Below are 20,561 nucleotides of genomic sequence, written 5' to 3'. Positions count from 1 at the left end.
GGAGGCCGAGGCGGGTGGATCACGAGGTCTTAGAGATCGAGACCAACCTGGTCAACATGGTGAAACCCCGTCTCTACTAAAATACAAAAAAATTAGCTGGGCATGGTGGCGCGTGCCTGTAATTCCGGCTACTCGGGAGGCTGAGGCAGGAGAATTGCCTGAACCCAGGAGGCGGAGGTTGCGGTGAGCCGAGATCGCGCCATTGCACTCCAGCCTGGGTAACAAGAGCGAAACTCCGTCTCAAAAAAAAAAAAAAAAAAGATGGTATATACAACTTTATGCCAATAAATTTCAAAATCATAAATGAAATACGTAAATTACTAGAAAACTAAAAATTACAAAAACTCATTCAAGAAGAAACAAAATCATAATGGTTTATATACACTAAAGAAACTGAATTGTAAAAGAAATAATTAAATAAATCAAATTCATAAAAGAAGTTGAAGTAATTCAAAATCTTTCCTTAAAGAAAATACAAAGTCCATTGTTTTACTGTTAAATGTTACCAGACAGCTAAGGGTTAAACAACTTCAGGCTTTACAGCATTTTCAAATTATAAATCCCTATTTCATATTATGACACCAGCTTAATCTTAATTCTAAAACTGGTCCCAGCCAGCACATTAAATTTTTTGGAAAATTAATAGGGTTGAAAGGGATAAAACAAAGCTACCATTCAGAGATGATAGACTTGCTTATACAGAAGACCTAATAAGCTTATACATTATTAGACTTAAAATAAGATTAGCAAAATTTACAAATACTAAATCAATATACCATGTTTTTTGCCTTTCTTTTCACCTGCTAGAATTTTAATTAATACCATTAATTCTAGCAATAAAAATAAAAAATACCTAGAAGTAAGTTCAACAAAAGATGGACGAGATTTATATGTAAAAATCATAAAACTTTTTAAAGAAGGCATTAAAGAAGACTTTTTTAGAGACGGGATTTCACCATCTTGGCCAGGATAGTCTTGAACTCCTGCTCTCATGATCCACCCACCTTGGCCTCCCAAATTGCTGGGATTACAAGTGTAAGCCACTGTGCCTGGCCTGACTTTTTTTTCTTTGAGATGGAGTTTCTCTCTTGTTGCCCAGGCTGGAGTGCAGTGGTGCAGTCTTGGCTCACTGCAACCTCTGTCTCCCAGGTTCAAGCAATTCTACTGCTTCATCCTCCTGAGTAGCTGGGATTACAGGTGCCTGCCACCATGCCCGGCTAATTTTTGTATTTTTAGTAGAAACAGGGTTTCACCATGTTTCCCAGGCTGGTCTCGAACCCTCGATCTCAGGTAATTCACCCACCTTGGCCTCCCAAGTGCTGGGATTTATAGGCGTGAACCCCCATGCCTGGCCAAAACTTTTTAAGAATAGAAAGATGATATGTTTATGGATAAAGACTCAATATTTAAAGTCACAAATCCCCCTTCCCAGTGATTTAAGGATTTAAAGAAAATCAAGTCAAAATCTCAAAAAGGGTCTATCATGAAATTGACAAGATAATTCTAAAATGTATAAGGAAGACCAAAAAGCCAATAATATAGCAAAGACATTCATGCAAAATAAAAGAGAAGGGTGTGCTGTACCAGGTATCCAGACTTATTATTACATAGCTACTGTGGTAATGTAAATGATGCATTACTAGTGTAGGACAGACAAACTGAATGAATGGATCAGCCACAGACCCAGCATACATGGAAAACTGATGAGACCATCAATCTGTGGTGCTGAAGCAATGATCCATATTTTAGAAAATGAAAATGTATCCCTACCTTACACAATTCAAGGTAGATTAAGGAATTTATCAATTCAAGATAGATTAAGGAGCTTACATGTGAAAGGCAAACCTTTTAAACCTTTAGTATAAAATATAGTACCTTGACCGGATGCGGTGGTTCATGCTTGTAATTCCACCACTTTGGGAGGCCGAGGCGGGCAGCTTACAAGGTCAGGAGTTTGGGACTAGCCTGGCCAACACAGTGAAACCCTGTCTCTACTGAAAATACAAAAATTAGCTGGCTGTGGTGGCAGGCGCCTGTAATCCCAGCTACTTGGGAGGCTGAGGCAGAGAATCGCTTGAACCGGGAGGCAGAGGTTACAATAACCAGAGATCACGCCACTGCACTCCAGCCTGGGTGACAGAGCTAGCCTCTGTCTCAACAACAAACAAACAAACAAACAAAAACAGTACCTTAAAGTAGTGGCAGGTTTCTCAAATAAGTTGTAAAAATCACTAACCATAAAATATTGAAGAATTCATCTATAGTGTAAGTCCAGGGTCCCCAATCCCCAGGTCACAAACCAATACCTGTCCATGGCCTGTCAGGAACCCGGCTGCACATCAGGAGGTGAGTGGTGGGTGAGCGAGCTTTACCACCTGAGCTCTGCCTCCTGTCAGATCAGCCCAGACATCTGATTCTCACAGAAGCTCAAACCCCATGTGAACTGCACATGTGAGAAATCTAGGTTGTGCACTTCTTATGAGAATCTAATGCCTGATTATCTGTCACTGTCTCCCATCACCCCCAGATGCGACTGTCCAGTTGCAGGAAAACAAGCTTAGGGCTCCCACTGATTCTACATTATGGTGAATATGTAATAATAATAGAAATAAAGTGCATAATAAATGTAATGTGCTTAAATCATCCCAAAACCATCACCGCCTCAGCCCGCCTGTCAATGGAAAAAATTGTTTTCCATAAAACTGATCCCTGGTGCCAAAAACGTAGGGGACTGTTTGTATATGTTACAATTTTTGATAGTCAAAACATATAGTAGTGCCCCCCTCATCTCTTGGGGAGACACTCCAAGACCCCCAGTGGATGCCTGAAACCACAGATAGTCCCCAACCCTATATGTAATATGTATAGTTGTTCCTATATATACGAACTTGTAATAACATTTAATTTATAAATCAGGCACAGTAAGAGATTAACAAGAATAATATAAAATTATACTATAACAAAAGTTATATGAATATGGTCTCTTATCTCTTTTTCTTTCTCAAAATACTGAAATATTTTTGGGCCTCAATTGACCACAGGTAACTAATCTCAGAGAGTGAAACAGTGGATAAAGGGGGGCCTTCTGTATTGACTGTGAGTTGGTCACTGCTGAAGCTGGGTTCATTTGTACTCTTCTCCCTACTATTGTGTACATGTGAGGAGGAGGGGTCAGAGGGGATAAGAGTAGAGAATCCTCACCAGAAGAGAACTGAAACAAAGGAGGGTATTTATGGATTATTTGAATACTAAGCATTCCCTGCTATAAAGCATAAAACAGAGTAGATTAAAAAAGAAAGGGGAACAAAATGAAGGGGAACTTGCTAGATTTTTACATGTGGGGAAGGGTCCAGTTGGCCAGAACACATAAAATGTGCAGCCATGAGAACATGAAAGGCCCAGCCAGGCTGGCAGGGGAGGTGGGGGAGAAGGTAGGATCTGGAAGGCCGGCCATGGATGGCTCTAGAGCAGTGCAGGAATCCATCCTGTTGCTGCTGTGCTGCTGAGAAGCTTCAGGGTCATGCTGTGGCCCTGAGCCCTTGGGCTGGCCAGAGGAAGCCCACAAACAGGACACTGTGGCCATCCTGTAGTGCTGCACCAGCTGTCAGCCCACCGACTTGGGTAATCTATGACAAAGGAAGCTCCATCACCAGACTCTCCCCTTCTAAGACTGACTCCAAGACTCTGACTGCTCTTTGAAGACTCTGACTCTGGACTTTCATGGCTTGCAGCTGCCACCCCAGTGCCCACTATACCTGAGTACCCAGCAGCCCTTCAGAGGGCTCAAGCCATCCTCACCTCCCACCCTCCAAGTTCACAGGCTCACCTTCCACGCCTAACCAAATAGACTGCCTGCAGTTCTGAACATGCTCCCCTTCTGGCTTCTACTCCTTTGTATGTGTTCTTCCCTCTACATAAGTCTTCTGCTCCTCCCTACCCCTTGTTCTCTTGGCCAGTTCACAGTCATCCTGCCGGAATGAGCTCAAGTGGGGCCTCCTCCTCCAGGGAGGTGTCTCCCTGACTCCCCAGGCCGAGCAGAGCTGTTCCTCCTCTGCTACACAGCATTGTCCTCAGGACTATAAGTATGTGTAACATGGCTGGCTCTTTCCACTTGGCCGAACTGTTCCTGTGCTAAATACTGGAGCCTCTTCTATAGGAATCCAAAGATGCGTTTTCAGCTCTACGTTAGGAGGTACTCATTAGAGCCAGAAAAGGAAGGAAATTGTTCTCTTCCAATCACAATTGTGAAGGAACTCTTTTTTTATTCTCCTATCTCTGTGACCACCATTATACATAGAAAAATGGTCTCAAAAAGCACCTATTTCAATGATTGTAGAAGGTATCACAGGAAGGCAATTAGGTTCACAAGGGGATGTTGTAGTTTAATCCTGGTTTATTCTTTTCAATTTTTCATAATTATGTGTTGCTGTGATTTAGATGAAGTTAGCCTAGAGAGGTTTTTGCTAAAATAAAGGACTGCTGTTGATGCCTTTCTCACCTGTGTATTGGTCCCTATTTCATATTAAATGACTTCTTTCACCAACCTCCACCAGTGGCAAAGAATGCCAACCCCTAAGAGAGACAGGGTGGAGGGAAAAGGAGAGGAGAGAGAAGGTACTGCGTTTTAGAAAGCTGTAATACCAGCGCCTTTCTTACAGGGAAAGAGAGATCTGGCTCATTAAACATTAGGTTGAGTGTGGTGGCTCATGCCTGTAATCCCAGCATTTTGGGAGGCTGAGGCAGGCAGATCACTTGAGGTCAGGAGTTCAAGACCAGAATGGCCAACATGGTGAAACCCTGTGTCTACTAAAAAATACAAGAAATTAGCCAGGCAAGGTGGCGCACGCCTGTAATCCCAGCTACTCAGGAAGCTGAGGCAAGAGAATTGCTTGAACCTGGGAGGCAGAGGTTGCAGTGAGCTGAGATTGCGCCACTGCACTCCAGCCTGTGTAAGACAACAAGACTCCATCTCAAAAAATAAAATTAAATATTATTCATTTTTTAAAAGAGGTAACCTAAATTATATCAAGAAACCTATGCTAAAAAGGAGGATGTGGTTGGACTGGTTCATTTTTCTGCTCCAGTTTAGAGCTCTCATGCTATTAATCCGGGAAGAAGAACAAAGCTAGTTGTAGCCAAACTTGGTGATTTAAACATCTGTCATATCCATGGTGTCTGTTTTTATTTAGTAACATTATGTATTTTTATCCAGCACTGTTCTATTTCACATATGATATAGTACATGTGCAATGTTTTGAATCATATCTATGGCACAGAAGAGAGGGCAATTACTCTAATTTATGGGTGATCCCAATTGTCACTTCCCCCAAACAGCAATGGAATTTTTCAATAACCTCAGAATAAATCCCTCCTCTGGAGCAGTAAACGTAATATGACAGTGTGTCAACCATGGATTTGTTTCAAGATTATTTACTTACAATTCAACAACACTGCTGGCCCATGGAGTGCCCTGTCAGCAAAAGCTGCATTGTTTGAAGTAGCTTGGGGAAACAGCCAGGGTTTCAGAATCCAAAGAATGTAGTTTTCCTAAATACCTCAGGATTACGAGATGCTATAGAACTAATAAATTTGTTCCTTAAAATAGTCCAGAAGGAATCCTTAACTTGCTACATGTTTGAAAGTTTAGGTTATTAATGGGGAGAGAGAACGCCGTTTTGTCCCTTGGGCTCACATAATAAGTACCATGGGTAACTTTTTTCTCCCTTTCCTCTCTTTGTGATTATTTTTGAGAGGATACATTCCAGAGGTGGATAACCTTTTGGAAAACAAGGAAATAGTAATGAAACGATGAAATGATGAGAGATGATGTGCAAGAGACCCATGCAATGCAGCCTTTTAAGTTGGAAAATCCTTGCCTGGTGCTGATTGCTGTTTCTCCAGATGGCGATTCAGGCAATTTCATCCATCTAGGATAAATTGGATTGTGCTCTGTAGGTGTAACCAGTAATATAGTAACACAATAGAATCGAATGTTCTACAACTGGTTTATTGTTTTCGTACAGGCTGTAACTAGATATAACCTATATTTATTAGGTTGGTGCAAAAGTAATTAAAAGTAATGGCCAAAAATCCACAATTACTTTTGCACCATTGTATTTTAAAAGTTTCAAAGCACTTTCCCATCTGCAATCTCATTTTTCTTACAGCCACCCAGAGAGAAGAAAGATATGACTATCACCAATTACAAATGAGGAAGCTCAAGCCCAGAAGACTTAGCAACTTGCCTGAGTTCACATGGAAGATGGGTAGAAGAGTGTGGATGAAAACTCAGGTCTCTTAGTTCAGTGGTCATGACCTTTACAAATTCAAATTTTATGAAGCATGCACAGAGACTTTACCCATAGTAATGAACTTTTTAACTGGGAGTAATCCAGAATAAAAAATCCATTGCTCAGCCTCCATTGTAGCTTCCTGTGGCCAGTGGAATGTGAACAGAAAGGATGAAGACAAGTTTTGGTAGATAAAAGGCTTATACATTCTCCTGTCTTGGCCCACGTCACCCTGAGAGTAGAATCTAAAGCTGAAGCTCAACTGCAGGTTTATTTGGGAAGTGATTTCAGGGAGCAAGGGTGAGGGATGGGGCAGGGAAGAGGGAAGGTCAATGCAACAAAGAGGTACTAAGGTGGCAGTTCTTTTTTTTTTTTTCCTCATTGCAACCTCTGCCTCTCAAGTTCAAGGAATTCCCTGCCTCAGCCTCCTCAGTAGCTGGGATTACCAGTGTTTGCCACCATGCCCGGCTAATTTTTGTATTTTTGGTAGAGAAGGGGTTTCACCATCTTGGCCAGGCTGGTCTTGAACTCCTGACCTCGTGATCTACCTGCCTTGGACTCCCAAAGTGCTGGGATTACAGGCGTAAGCCACTGCACCCAGAAGGTGGCCATTCTTTTTTTTAAAAAATAAAATAAAATAACTTTTTTATTTTAGATGGGGTTTCACCATCTAAAAAAACCACCAGTTAGTCAGGCTGGTCTTGAACTCCCGACCACAGGTGATCTGCCCACCTTGGCCTCCAAAGTGCTTGGATTACAGGTGTGAGCCACCGCGCCCAGCCGGTGGCCATTCTTATGGATGACTGGTGCTCAATCCCACAGACCTTCTGATGGGAAGACACAAGGGGAAATATCCATTGATGCTAGTCCACCATTGATCAAGGTGTTAATTCTACACTGCTGTGATGTCTGAGAAGCCCCAGAACAGAAATTGAGAGGCTTAGGGCATGGGCCAAGGAGAGGCACAGACAGGTTGTAATTGTGCAAACTGGCAAAGTCTGCACAGATCTGATCATCAAGGAGTAGTTAAGTGGGGCTGAGAGGATTTGAAGTAATCTTTAAGAAGTTCAGCACTGTTTACAATAGCAAAGACCTGGAATCAACCCAAATGCCCATTGATAATAGACTGGATTGGAAAAATGTGGCACATATACACCATGGAATATTATGCAGCAATCAGAAATGATGAGTTCGTGTCGTTTGTAGGGACATGGATGAATCTGGAAAACATCATCCTCAGCAAACTGACACAAGAACAGAAAATGAAACACCGCATATTCTCACTCATAGGTGGGTGATGAAAAATGAGAACACATGGACACAGAAAGGGGAGTACTAAACACTGGGGTCTATTGGGGGGAAAAGGGGAGGGCCAGTGGGAGGGGGAGGTGGGGAGGGATAGCCTGGGGAGAAATGCCAAATGTGGGTGAAGGGGAGAAGAAAAGCAAAGCACACTGCCATGTGTGTACCTACGCAACTGTCTTGCATGCTCTGCTCATGTACCCCAAAACCTATAATCCAATAAAAAATTAAAAAAAAAAAAAAAAAGAAGTTACCCTTCCTGCTCGGTAAGATGCTTGTGGTAGTAAGCCAACTCGGACCATGCAGACAAAGGCAAACCACCTGGGAGGCCTGAGGCAATATACTGAAGGTTCTTGGCACCCTGGAAATATCTGAGTAGCCATGTGAACTTAGCTGCACGAGAGAAAAATAAATCTATTTCACTTAAGCAACCGTTAGCAGCACATGATGTGCACACTGAAAATTTCACCACTAGTTGGCTCAGTCCGTGACACCAAAGAACAGTTCTGACAATTGGCACCGAATTATTCATTATTCAGTTCACTGTATGGTGTTACCATTCAAACACAACTCCTCCAAATACTTCATAAAATACACACATTTTTAGGATGAGTGAGGTGGCTCACGCACTTGGCTCACGCCGAGTGCACTGGCTCACTCCCAGCATTTTGGGAGTCCTAGGTGGGCAGGTCACTTGAGGTCAGGAGTTCAAAACCACCCTGGCCAACATGGTGAAACCCCCGTCTCTACTAAAAATACAAAAAATTAGCCGGGTGTGGTGGTGGGCACCTTGAAATCCCATCTACTCAGGAGGCTGAGACAGGAGAATTGCTTGAACTCAGGAGGTGAAGGCTGCAGTGAGCTAAGATTGTGCCGTTGCACTCCAGCTTGGCAACAGGAGTGCAACTCTGCCCCCACCACCACAAAAAAATAAATAAATAAATAAAATATACACATTCTTGCCTTAGCACACTGTATTTTAAGCTCAAGTCATGTAATGATGATAATTTTTTTACAAATATGCTTATTTTATGTCATTGTGTCATACCAGTTATTTAGGAGAATTGATATAGCTTTAGAACACTAAATATACCTCTCAATAATTAAACTTTGTAGCTAGTAAGTGATTAAATTGGAGAGGGCCTTGAATAGGATGTATAAAGGAAACTGTGTTGACTGCTTTCCTTCAAAGTGCACATACTGACTTGGAGGGAAAACTGTGCCACATTATGAAGAAGGAATTAGGTACAGGGAGTGTGGGATAACTTGACCAAAGTGGCCCAACTCGAAACTAGCAGAGCTGGGATTTGAACCCAAGCATGTCTGACTCAAAAGTGTCTGCTTTACTCATTATGCTAAATCTGACTGAAGAAAGTTTTTGCTTTGATAATCTCTGGGATGCTACAACACCTAAAATAAATAGTTTGCCTGCCTTGTGCTTAAAGGGAGGGCCTTAAAGGAAGAGCATGATGTCAAGATCAGAAGACTTGGCCATGCACCGTTGCTCACCCTGTAATCCCAGCACTTTGGGAGGCCGAGGCAGGAGGATCACCTGTGCCCAAGAGTTGAGACCAGCTTGGGCAACATAGTGAGACCCTGTCTCTACAAAAAATTAAAAAGTCAGCTGAGCATTGCAGCGCATGCCTATAGTCCCAGCTACTTGGGAGGCTTAGGTGGGAGAATCACTTGAGCCCAGGAGGTCGAGGCTGCAGTGAGCCATGATTATGCCACCGCACTCCAACCTGGGCAACAGCCTGCCTCAAAAATAAATAAATAAAAAGATCAGCAGACCAGTGTTGATCTCTGTGTGAATAGGAAAAGAGCTGAGAATGTCTGACCTCAGGCACTTCCTTGATAAAACGGGAATAATGCAACCTACCTCACAGTCTTTTTGAGATGTTAAATGAGCGGATGTGTATACAGAAGTGCTTTATAAACTGTAAAGTACTACATTACTTACTGCGGGCCACGCACATTATTAAAGCACTTTACATGGATGATCTCATTTAATCACCACGACAGCCCTATGAGCTAATTGCTCTTCTGCTTGATTTATAGGAATTTGAAGTCAGCTTGCCTGTGGCCAAGTAACCAGTAGAAGGAGGAGGCTGGTGTTCCAAGGTGCCACAAAGGGCTTATGGGCCCACACTCAAGCCCCCCACCACACTGCTGCCCTGTACACGTGGTCATATGGTCACCAACTACATATTTACATACCACCTACATAATATGGACAACCCATCTCAGATTCAAAGGTACTCTATAGCGACGACGCTCCTGCCTTCTCCTCACTGGAGTATTAACAGGCTCTGGCAGAAGTGGAATAATGAGAGTCAGAGGAGAGACATCTCTCTGGGAGCTGCTTTTTTGTAAGACCAGGAATACAGTTTCTGAACACATTCTTAATTTGATCCCATTTATCTAGACACTAATTCTAGTCTGATAAATTTCTGGAATACCCGCATGCTAAATTTAACCTTATTTATTTTTGTGTATTCTAAATTCACGCTTAATGAATCAGAAATTTTAAGGTACCTTTTTATCTTACATAATACATAAGCATAAAATGTATGGCTTATGTTTGAGTCTCTAAAATTTGACTGTGTTAGGAAATTAAGATGTTTATAGTTCTAAGCCAGATAGGGTGGCTTAAGCCTGAAATCCCAGCACTTTGGGAGGCCGAGATGAGAGGATCACTGGAGGCCAGGAGTTTGAGACAAACCTAAGCAACATAGCAAGACCTCATCTCTATAAATATTTTTAAAAATAATTAGCTGAGGTTGGGCAAAGTGGTTCATGCCTGTAATCCCAGCACTCTGGGAGGTCAAAGTGGGTGAATCAGTTGAAGTCGGGAGTTCAAGACTAGCCTGGCGAACATGGTGAAACCCCGTCTCTACCAAAAATACAAAAATTAGCTGGGCATGGTGGTGGGTGCCTGTAATCTGAGCTACTCAGGAGGCTGACGCAGGAGAATTGCTTGAACCTGGGAGGCGGAGGTTGCAGTAAGCAGAGATCACACCATTCCACTCCAGCCTGGGCAATAAGAGCAAAACTTCATCTCAAAAAAATAAAATAAATAAAAATTATTAGCTGGGCATAGTGGCATGTGCCTATAGTCTCAGCTACTCAGGAGGCTGAAGTGGGAAGATCATTTGAGCCCAGGAGGTCAAGGCTGCAGTCAGCCCTGATTGTGTCACTGAACTCCAGACTGGGTGACAGAGTGAGACCCTGTCTCTAAAAATATATAAATAAATACATATTTAAAAAGACACTCACAGTTTTAAAACAGAAAGAGAGGCTAAACAATTTCTACCACTTTCTTAGGATTCACTAAATACTCATGATTTTGAGTTCACAAAGACACTTCCATTGTGAGATATGTATCCCCTACTTTTCAGCCCAGCTTGGTAGATGAGTTTGATGTGAGTTTACATTTGAGTGAGTTTGCCTCCTCTCTCCCCACTTGCCTCATTCTCATCTGTTATCTGTAAAATATTCTTTGTCAATGTGCCTCTATGAAATCAGTTCTTAGAGGCTGTGGGAGCTTTAAAATTAACGATGGACTCACAGTAATGCAGTGGGGTCTGAGATCACCCTGGCAGGCAAACACTTTGCATGAGGTGTAATTGAAAACACTTACTACCACTAAATGACCCAGTTTCCATCCTAAGCTTCGTCCCCTGCACGGTATTCAAGGCAAAACAAAAAGCCCTGACCAGTGCCATGTGAAAAAAAGTAAAAGAACATGGATTTCAGATAAGAATGATCCAGAAACCAAAGGAATTTGGGAAAGACTTTGTGGATGCAAACGAGTAAATGCAGAGCCTGAAGAAAGCTAAGAGGGCCTCAGTTTGGGGTAGTGAACCCACTGAGCTTCAAAAGATGTTTAAGCAGCATCTAAATGAAAAACCTCCCTGGGCGTGGTCAGTTGCCAACTCAAAAAGGATGAGGGAGACATCATCCTCCTGCCTGCACCCCGCTTTCCTACTTAGAGCTTAGCAGGAGGGGCTGTAATATAATTATTTGTTGAGAAAGGGATTTCTAGTTGCTGCTTCAGAGGAGACTGAAATGACCTATTGGTTTCCTTTGATGTTTCATTTGCTGACACAACTGCTGGACTTTGAAATGCAGTAGAACTCTAATTTAGTTCAGAAGCTTGTTTTCAAATGTATATTTCAGTCACAGAACTTATTTTTATCTAAAATCCACTTCTCAGAATTAAAAAAAATGCAAGTCTTTTCTTCACAAAAGGCGTACCATCTCCTTTCACTTTTATTTGGCTTCTTCAATTCCCTGTGAGCTGGGAGCAGACTTCTGGAAACATGGCTGTTGTGGGGTGCATGGGAGAGAGTCCTAGCCCCCAGCTATTCTTCCTCACTGTGCCATGTACTGAACCTCATGAATGGACTCTAAGACTGGACTTAGATCAGACTTGCTGCCAATCCTAGGGGCCTGCTAGGCCCAAAGCGGTCCCAGCGGAAAGAACATAGGGACATGGCAGGCAGAGTGGGATTCTCTCCTTCAAAGCTGGCTTGGGGAGAAAAATCCAACAGATTAATTGCTGTTCACTTTCCCCCATGGGCTGGTCCTGTAGTATGGCCTATCCTTTAGTAAAGACAGTTATGCTAACAGGACTAGGCACAGATGGGCTTGAGGCTAGAATTCCATTTTCCCTCTGTCTCTATCCTTTTCTCTGAGAAGTGTCCTTACTGCTTGAACCTCAGCAGAAGAGGTGGCCACTGCAAGGGCTGGGTGGCTAATGTGCACCCCATAGGCCAAGTTATGCTTCACCTATTTTCTTGGAACTGCACAGTTTTCTTTTTGTTTGTTTGTTTGTTTTGAGACAGAGTCTTGCTCCATCACCAGGTGCCAGGCTGGAGTGCAGTGGCGCTACCTCGGCTCACTGCAACCTCCACCTCCCGGGTTCAAGCAATTCTCCTGCCTCAGCCTCCCGAGTAGCTGGGACTACAGGCATGCACCACCACACCCCGCTAATTTTTTGTATTTTTAGTAGAGACGGGGTTTCACCATGTTGGCCAGGATGGTCTCGATCTCTTGACCTTGTGATCTGCCCACCTCGACCTCCCAAAGTGCTGGGATTATTCTTTTTCTTTTTAATTTGAATGTCAGTGTCTTTAAAAAGGGCACAAACTCTCCAGGTCTCTGTTAATCCCTAAATCCACCCTTCCCAGGCAGCCCACTTGGCTCATTCTGTGTTACCTAACACCACTGTGGGCTTCTGACCTTTCAACCTCTGGTGAGCGGAAAAATTCTCAGTTAACAGCCCCAGAGCCAGCCTTAGATCCTGATGTCCCAGGGCCCTTGGAGAATAAAAGGTGGATCAAAGAGTAACCAATCTCTCCGTCTAGGAAATATTTTAAAAATCCAATGAAGCCACTCCTGGGCCTCCTGGTTCTGCATTTTCTGTTGGATGCCTGCACCTGGTGGGCCCTCTGCAAGACCACCTACAGGGTGGGACTACTGCCGAATTGCAAATCCCATGAGGTTCTGGTTGGAGTTTATGTCAACACAGATCTTGTCTTTTCTCACCTGTTTCCATCAAAGCAATGCTTAATTGGGGCTGATCTGGGCTCTAGGGAAGCAGGGGAGAGGGCAGTCATTCTTTCAATGGATGAATTTAGTTTTACTCCACCTAACAAGTTCAAAATGCTCTGGAGTTTCATTCTTCCTTCCTCTCCTCCTCACACTTTTCCATCCTTTCCCTTCTTTGACTCCCAAACCCAAATGGGGTATATAAGTAGAGCAGACAGAGGTTCGAAACATTGTAGATCTTTATTTTATTCACCTCAAGCCCCACATTAAATCCCGCATCCGTGTTTGCTAAAACATATAAGGTTCTGTAACCCTGGTCATGTCCCTGGAGACCACTTAGAGTCACAAAATAAGCAATGTACTTTTTTGGAATGGTCAGTCATTTAAAATTATCATAGAACCAGCAACTGCACTATGAAACAGAAAGCAGCATTCACTTTTTATACAGATAAAACACAGGATTATAAAGACATCTGATGCTTTTTGCAGCTTTCTTCCAAATGTTTCCCTGGATCTCAGGGGATAGCTTTCAACTCTCCTTTGCTATTAGGCATATTTGGGTAAAAGTTTGAGAAACCGTGTGAAATTCTGGCAAATATTTTTGGAAAATACAGTCTGCTTTTGTATCTGAGAAGAGTCTTTTCTTATTTCTGGGGTTCAGGGAATAAAGAATCATGTAGCCCTTGGCTGGACACTTAAATGTGTTCCTGGACTTGCCAAAAAGACTTGGGTTGAGTCACTGGATTCGACTTCAAATTCCCATTCAGAGACCAGTGGGATTGTAAAAATCTTTTGCTGCTGAGTCCATTTCTTGTAACCGATTCCATGTATTGAAGAATAAATCATTCAGCTCTGTTAGCGTTGGTTTTGGGGTCTCTCTCCACAGCCCCAGCGCGGTTATCCTGATTTGTAGGAGCAGCATCCAGCATTTGCATTTTCTCTGTTCTGCATTTACTGGAAAGTAAATAAGCCCCAGTAAAGAAGCTGTATTATGCATGTTTTCTGCCTTGGGTGGCACCTGGAATTTGCTGAATTTGCTGAGTGCAACTTAAAGTTTAAAAGGCTCCTGAGCCTCACCTTTTTCATTCCATGCAAGTCAAATGGAAAACCAAATAATCAGCATAAGCAAACTGGTCGGTCTTTTCTCTTGGTCTCAACTGACTCCAGACCCTGTTGTGGAATTCCAGTACTTCTTTTCTCCCTTTCCAGCTGTTAAGTCTCCATGACCAGATTTAAACAAGTCCATCTCCTCTCCCTCAGATAATCAACCACCGATTTTCCATAATACTTAGGACACTGTGGTACAAAAAATTGAGGTCCCCCAAAATCCAAAAACAAGAATCCACTCATCTCCATTGATTTTCTGGATGTCTTATTTTATGTCAGTCTCACTAGAACTTAAAAATTACTTTTAAAGTAATAAAGCTGATTTTCACATGCCTTGTATAGACTTTCACTAATGCCAACCAAAGGCATTTTTCCCAGATTGCTTTCCCCAGCTCATACACAGAATTGAAAGCAGGGAATGGGGTGAAGTGGAATGGAAGAACAGATGTAAATACTAAGCATCTTGCTCGTTTTGTGACTCGCCCCCGAATGGGACCTTGACTTAGTCCTACAAATTCCTGTTCAATCTTTCTAGGCAAGATGCTTAATTATTGTTATGTGTTGGGAAGAAAATTGTTAGCGGCAGAAAGTATCCGAGTCACATGGCACCAAAATGTATCACTGATAGCAAATATCCAAGCTACCTTCAGCGAATACATACAGGTCTGCTGCAACCTCAATTCTTACCTCCTCAGAAGAAAGACCTCAACTGAGGGTCATAAGGCAGAAAAAGAGACTGAGGCTCGTTTCAGAGCAGGAGAGGAAGCTTATTAAAACACTTTAGCTCATGCCTGTAATCCTAGCACTTTGGGAGGTCGAGGTGGGTGGATCACGAGGTCAAGAGATCGAGACCATCCTGGCCAACATGGTGAAACCCCGTCTCTACTAAGAATACAAAAAAATTAGCTGGGCGTGGTGGCACGCGCCTGTAGTCCCCCTACTCGGGAAGATGAGACAGGAGAACTGCTTGAACCCAGGAGGCGGAGGTTGCAGTGAGCCAAGGTCGCGCCACTGCACTCCAGCCTGGCGCCTGGTGACGGAGTGAGATTCTGTCTAAAAAAAAAACCACTTTAGAACAGGAACATAAAGCAAGTGATATAGGAGACAGAAATTATTTTAAACAGATAATGAGGGCAAGAGTCCTCGGCAGAACTTCCCTTCTAACAAAAAGCAGCCCAAGAAATCACTTCTTTTCTAACAAAGAGCAGCCTGGGAGACTGGGCTGCAAATATAGATAAGAAAGCTGGAAACTGGCACAAGGGGATGCCCGGAGCTGCACAGCTAGAAAGGGCTAGCTGGGGCCAGTCAGGTTCACCATGGGGGCTCCACCTCCCCTCTGTTTTTAGCACATGCACAGTAAGAAAGAAAGAAATAAGCAAGATGGAGTAGCTACCCACCTGCATAATAAAAGACTGGAGTGGGTGCGGTCAGAGATTTCCGTCCTATGCAGACGGCACACCTAGTCCTAACCAGTTTTTCACGCCCTCCACACTAGCTCAGACACCGCCTCCACACTAGCTCATCTATAAAGTCCCCTGCATTTAACCACGGATCAGCTACCCATTTTTCCGGGACCCCTCTCTGTACCAGAGAGCTAGTCTCTTTCTTTCATCTATTAAACTTCTGCTCTAAACCTCACCTTTTGTGTGTTTTCCCATCCTCAATCTCTGGCCATGAGACCGAGAACCTTGGGTGTCACCCCAGACAACAAGGCTGCTTCACAAGTGCACTTGTAAGAGAGCCAAGTGGACACCTTGGAGGTCAAGTGCCGGGTTTTATCTTTAACCTAGGATTTTATATGCTGGCCTATTTTCCGCTTCTTGTGCCTCTTTCCCTCATTCTTCCCTTAGCGTGAGCCGCCTGCATGTGTAGTGCCCTGCTTGTGCTGGGAGGTGAGCATATGCAGTGTGTTTAAGAAGTTGCATGCGTGCTCACCTGAAGCTTTCTTCCCTTTTCCAGTGGAACGCCCAAGAAGGTCACACTCCGCCATTTTGTCTCTTAATGCGCATGCTCAAGCCCACTGGCCCAATTCCTGAGATCTTATTGGAAGCTGCCAATTACCCATTTCAAGTGTTTTCATCTGTTGGGAAACTGCCTCTCCCTGGTGTGGCCACGACCAATGATCATTTTAGAGAGGCAGTGTGACAGCCGCCAAACCATCCCCTGATCCTCACCTGACATTCCTGATGGGTTGGGCGGAGGAGCCCTCCTCTACCCTGCTCATGCCTGGCTAGCTACCTACTGAAACAAAATCAGTACCATGGCTTCCCAGTGATTCTGTATTTTGGTAACAGTCTCAACTTGTGGAGAAGGTAGCATGATGTAGTGAACAAAGCTTCAGCGGGCCAAGATTTAAATCCCAGAGCCACCATTTATTGGCCACATACCATTAGATATGTGTTACAGGCCTCTCCTGGGCCTCATTTTTTTTCATCTGCAAAATGGGAAATGATGGCAAGGATCAAATAAGATGACAACTATGAGAAGCAAGCCCAATGCTAGGCACACAGTAAATGTGTTTCCTTTCCCTTTTTAAGTCAGAGTTTGAACATAAAGAAACTCCCCACCAAGAGCTGACTCTGACTATGGGCACTGTTTCTATGAAGGAAGCTCTTGGTGGCCCTTTGTTGTGACTATTGATTGCACACATCTGGAAACCATGACAACCATTTTGCTTTGAGTTCAGCTTTGCTCAAATGTAGCTCTATATAAGGCAGCTTCTATACTTCAGATTTTCCCAACACATCAGAGCTTGGCTTGAATTTGGGCAGAGGGGTGGGTGCCAAAGGAAATGTACAATGTCTGGGAAAAATTCAGATTCAGCTATTACCCAGATCTGTATGGTCCCACTGGGGCACTGTTTCTGGAGCTTTCATGTACATTCTCCCACTGAAAATGCCATAGGAAGCTTTATGATTGTACCTACTTTGCAGGTGTTTCAATGACTCTGGGAGGTTTGACTTTCCCAAGTTCACAGAAATAATAAGGCATGGACTTGGGATAAGATACCAGGCTTCTGACATGAAAGAAAGCAGGTCCAAGGATTTGCAGTGTTGGAAGAACAGCAGCTGTAGCATCTGCCTGCCAAAGTGTACCTTGAGTTGACGCTGTCTACAACAACTACTGAAGGTGAGGGAGGAGAGGTCTTATGTAAGTTTCCTTGGCCTTTAGAAGAAACCCTGTGTCCAGGCTTTCTGTCAACTAAGTCACATATCGAACTGGGGCAGATAGTGAGATATGGCTAATTAAATGTGCCATGTAAACAATATCTGACCGCTAATTTTAAAAAACAGTTTGTAAAACACTCCTGGCATTATTTAATCTTTAGGAGTTTTTGCTTGTTGGATTCAGAAGGTATTTTAGGAACAACATTAATTGTCCATTCATTGATTCAACAGATATTTTATTAACCTACTTACTGTGTATCAAGCACTGTTTTGTTTTGTTGTTCTTTGTTTTTTTGAGACAGAATCTCACTCTGTTGCCTAAGCTGTAGTACAGTGGTACGATATCTGCTCACTGCAAACTTAGCCTCCTAGGTTCAAGTGATTCCCATGCCTCAGACTCCCAAGTAGCTGGGATTACAGGCATGCACCACCACGCCCAGAAATTTTTTATATTTTAGTAGAGGCGCAGTTTCTCCATGTTGGCCAGGCTGGGCTTGAACTTCTGACCTCAGGTGATCTGCTTGCCTCAGGCTTTCAAAGTGCTAGGATTACAGGTCTGACCCACTGCACCTGGTCATGAAAACTCTTTAACCCAAACTCTTCAAAGTGCCATCTTTTGTAACCTATGAGTTATCAATATATTCAGATTTGGGGTGGGGGGGAAGAATGCTAAAAAGTAAGTCAGCTGTATTTTCTGTAACATTTAAAGAAATACAGTAATTCTACAAGCAATTCCTTGGTGGGCTTATTTGGTAACTTTTTTCCTTCCTTTCCATGTTCCTCTTGCTCTTTGGTTTGTAGGAGGACCCCTTTTTTCCCAGGAGGCAATTCTGAGTCCCAACACGTCCTGCACCATCTCCTGTGCCCACTGCCAGAGGAAGGCTACCAGAGTGCCGGGTTCAGCACAGCTCTGATTGGATGATAAGCAAGGAGAGTAATATGCTGCTAGGGGTTTAAAGAAAAAAAAAATACTAGAATACCAGAATGTAGTATTTTGACTTCCCTCCCTCCAAATCAAAAGCCTGGTGAATGAAATTATGACCATTATTCAAGTGCGATTATACTGAGCCTGTAAAATGGAAACACTGAAAGTAAATCATACATTTGGATATTACATTTCCTATTTGAGACCATGCCAGAAACATTTTTATTATTGTTGAGTGTAATGTCAGGAGACAAACTTCTACAAATTTTATACATAACTTTTTCCATTTTCTCTGTTTCCCATTTATGTCAAGTTGAACACATGACTTTTAACATTCTCCCTTCCTTCTCCTTCCCCACACTGAATGTCAAGTGATCACACTCAATCTTGATTATCTTAAATTTACCCTTAGGATCTGTCACCCAATGGTGACAGATGTCACAGCCAGACCAAAATGATTTTTTAATTAGTATAAAAAGGAGAGGTCAGGCTTGGTGGCTCATGCCTGTAATTCCAGAACTTTGGGAGGCTGGGGTGAGAAGATCCCTTGAGCCCAGGAGTTTGAGACCAGCCTTGGCAACATGGTGAGATTTGTCTCTACAAAAAAAAAAATTTTTTTTAATTTAGCTAGGTGTGGTGGCACGCCCTGTAGTCTCAGCTACTATGGAGGCTGAGGTGGGAGGATGGCTTGATCCTGGAAGTTGGAGGCTGCAGTAAGCCAAGTGGCACCAGTGCCCTGCTGTCAAAAGAGAGAGAGAGAGGAGAGAGAAAGACAAACAGAGCCTCTAAAGAAGCCTATGAAACTGCGGTCTTTTTTTTTTTTTTCTTTTTTCTTTTTTTGGTGGTTTATACCTGTAATCCCAGCAATTTGGGAGGCCGAGGAAAACTGCGGTCTTAATGGATGCTAGCAAATAGCTTGGAAAGAACTGCCAGCGCCAGTGAACTACAGAAGACAACTGTGGCTACAGGCTGTTCTTGCCTGCTCAGGCGTCAGCGTGAAAAACGGGTAATAACCCGAGGAAACTGTGGGTTCTCGCGTAAACAAGATCTTGCAGATGTGGAGGTGGGTGAGGCCAAGGCCCCGCGCAGCGCCAGTTGGGGGCGCCGGGGCGCGAGCACAGGGCGTCGCCGTTGGGGTCACAGCCGCGGCTTGAGGATGGCTTCCAGCTTTAAGAAGTCCAGCGCCGCTGCCACCAGCCAGAAGAGAAAGGTGGTGCCTAAGCCCGAGCTCACTGAAGATCAGAAGCAAGAAATTAGAGAAGCGTTTGACCTCTTTGACGTCGACGGAAGCGGGACCATCGATGTGAAGGAGCTGAAGGTGGCCATGAGAGCGCTGGGCTTCGAACCCAGGAAGGAAGAGATGAAGAAGATGATCTCCGAGGTGGACAAGGAGGGCACGGGGAAGATCAGCTTCAATGACTTCCTGGCCGTGATGACTCAGAAGATGTCCGAGAAGGACACCAAAGAAGAAATCCTGAAGGCCTTCAGGCTCTTTGATGACGATGAGACTGGGAAGATCTCGTTCAAAAACCTGAAGCGTGTGGCCAACGAGCTGGGGGAAAACCTCACGGACGAGGAGCTGCAGGAGATGATCGACGAAGCTGATCGGGACGGGGACGGCGAAGTGAACGAGGAGGAGTTCCTTCGGATCATGAGGAAGACCAACCTTTACTGAAGTCGGTTCAGAAGCTAAAGTGACTTTGGGTTCCCCGCTTCCATTTTGTGAAACCTTATAGGACAGCGGCTTCCTGTCCTCTCTTCACCCCACCCCACCCCCATAATTTTGTCTAGATCTATTTCCATATCTCTAGCTCAATTAATAGAATTTGAAAGATGCTTGTAACGTGGGTTTTGGTTTTTAATTCTCAAGAGCCAACCTGGAGCACATGAGGTTAAGCAAAGGCCCCTGAAGTTGGAGTGTTCCCTCCATTTGCCCTGCGCTGAACTTGCAGAGACATCCGTTGAGCTGGAGGCAGGACAGCTTCCGGACACACAAAAATGTGGTTCCCTTGTCACTTCTTTGGTGGTCTTAAATTATCTTGCTTCATATATCATTCCTTAAATTCCAGTAATTGTTCCAGCATAATGAGAAGAAATCTGCCAGTGGATTTGCCTAGCCTGTCCACTTAGCTGAATACCAGTTTGAAGGAAAACAAGGTAGCCCCTTACAAACTGACTGAGCTCAGGACAGATAATCTTATAAAGGATAGGCTTGCC

General features: G+C 43.6%; 1 protein-coding gene across 1 annotated transcript; it reads left to right on the top strand.

Moving 5' to 3' along the window:
* Nucleotides 1-19,437: 19,437 nt before the first annotated feature.
* CETN1 (centrin 1) lies at nt 19,438-20,187 on the top strand. Its single transcript, XM_008979579.5, has one exon. It carries the CDS (start codon nt 19,501-19,503, stop codon nt 20,017-20,019), a length of 519 nt encoding a protein of 172 aa, XP_008977827.1. The 5' UTR covers nt 19,438-19,500; the 3' UTR covers nt 20,020-20,187.
* Nucleotides 20,188-20,561: the final 374 nt, after the last annotated feature.

Source organism: Callithrix jacchus, chromosome 13 (genome assembly GCF_049354715.1).
Source record: "Callithrix jacchus isolate 240 chromosome 13, calJac240_pri, whole genome shotgun sequence".
Classification (NCBI taxonomy): domain Eukaryota; kingdom Metazoa; phylum Chordata; class Mammalia; order Primates; family Cebidae; genus Callithrix; species Callithrix jacchus.
Note: the sequence above shows the minus strand (reverse complement) of the source record. Positions and strands in the feature narration are given on the sequence as shown.

Bases quoted from the DNA above. Each gene is read 5' to 3' on its own strand.
- CETN1 (XM_008979579.5), top strand. From the start codon at position 19,501: ATGGCTTCCAGCTTTAAGAAGTCCAGCGCCGCTGCCACCAGCCAGAAG.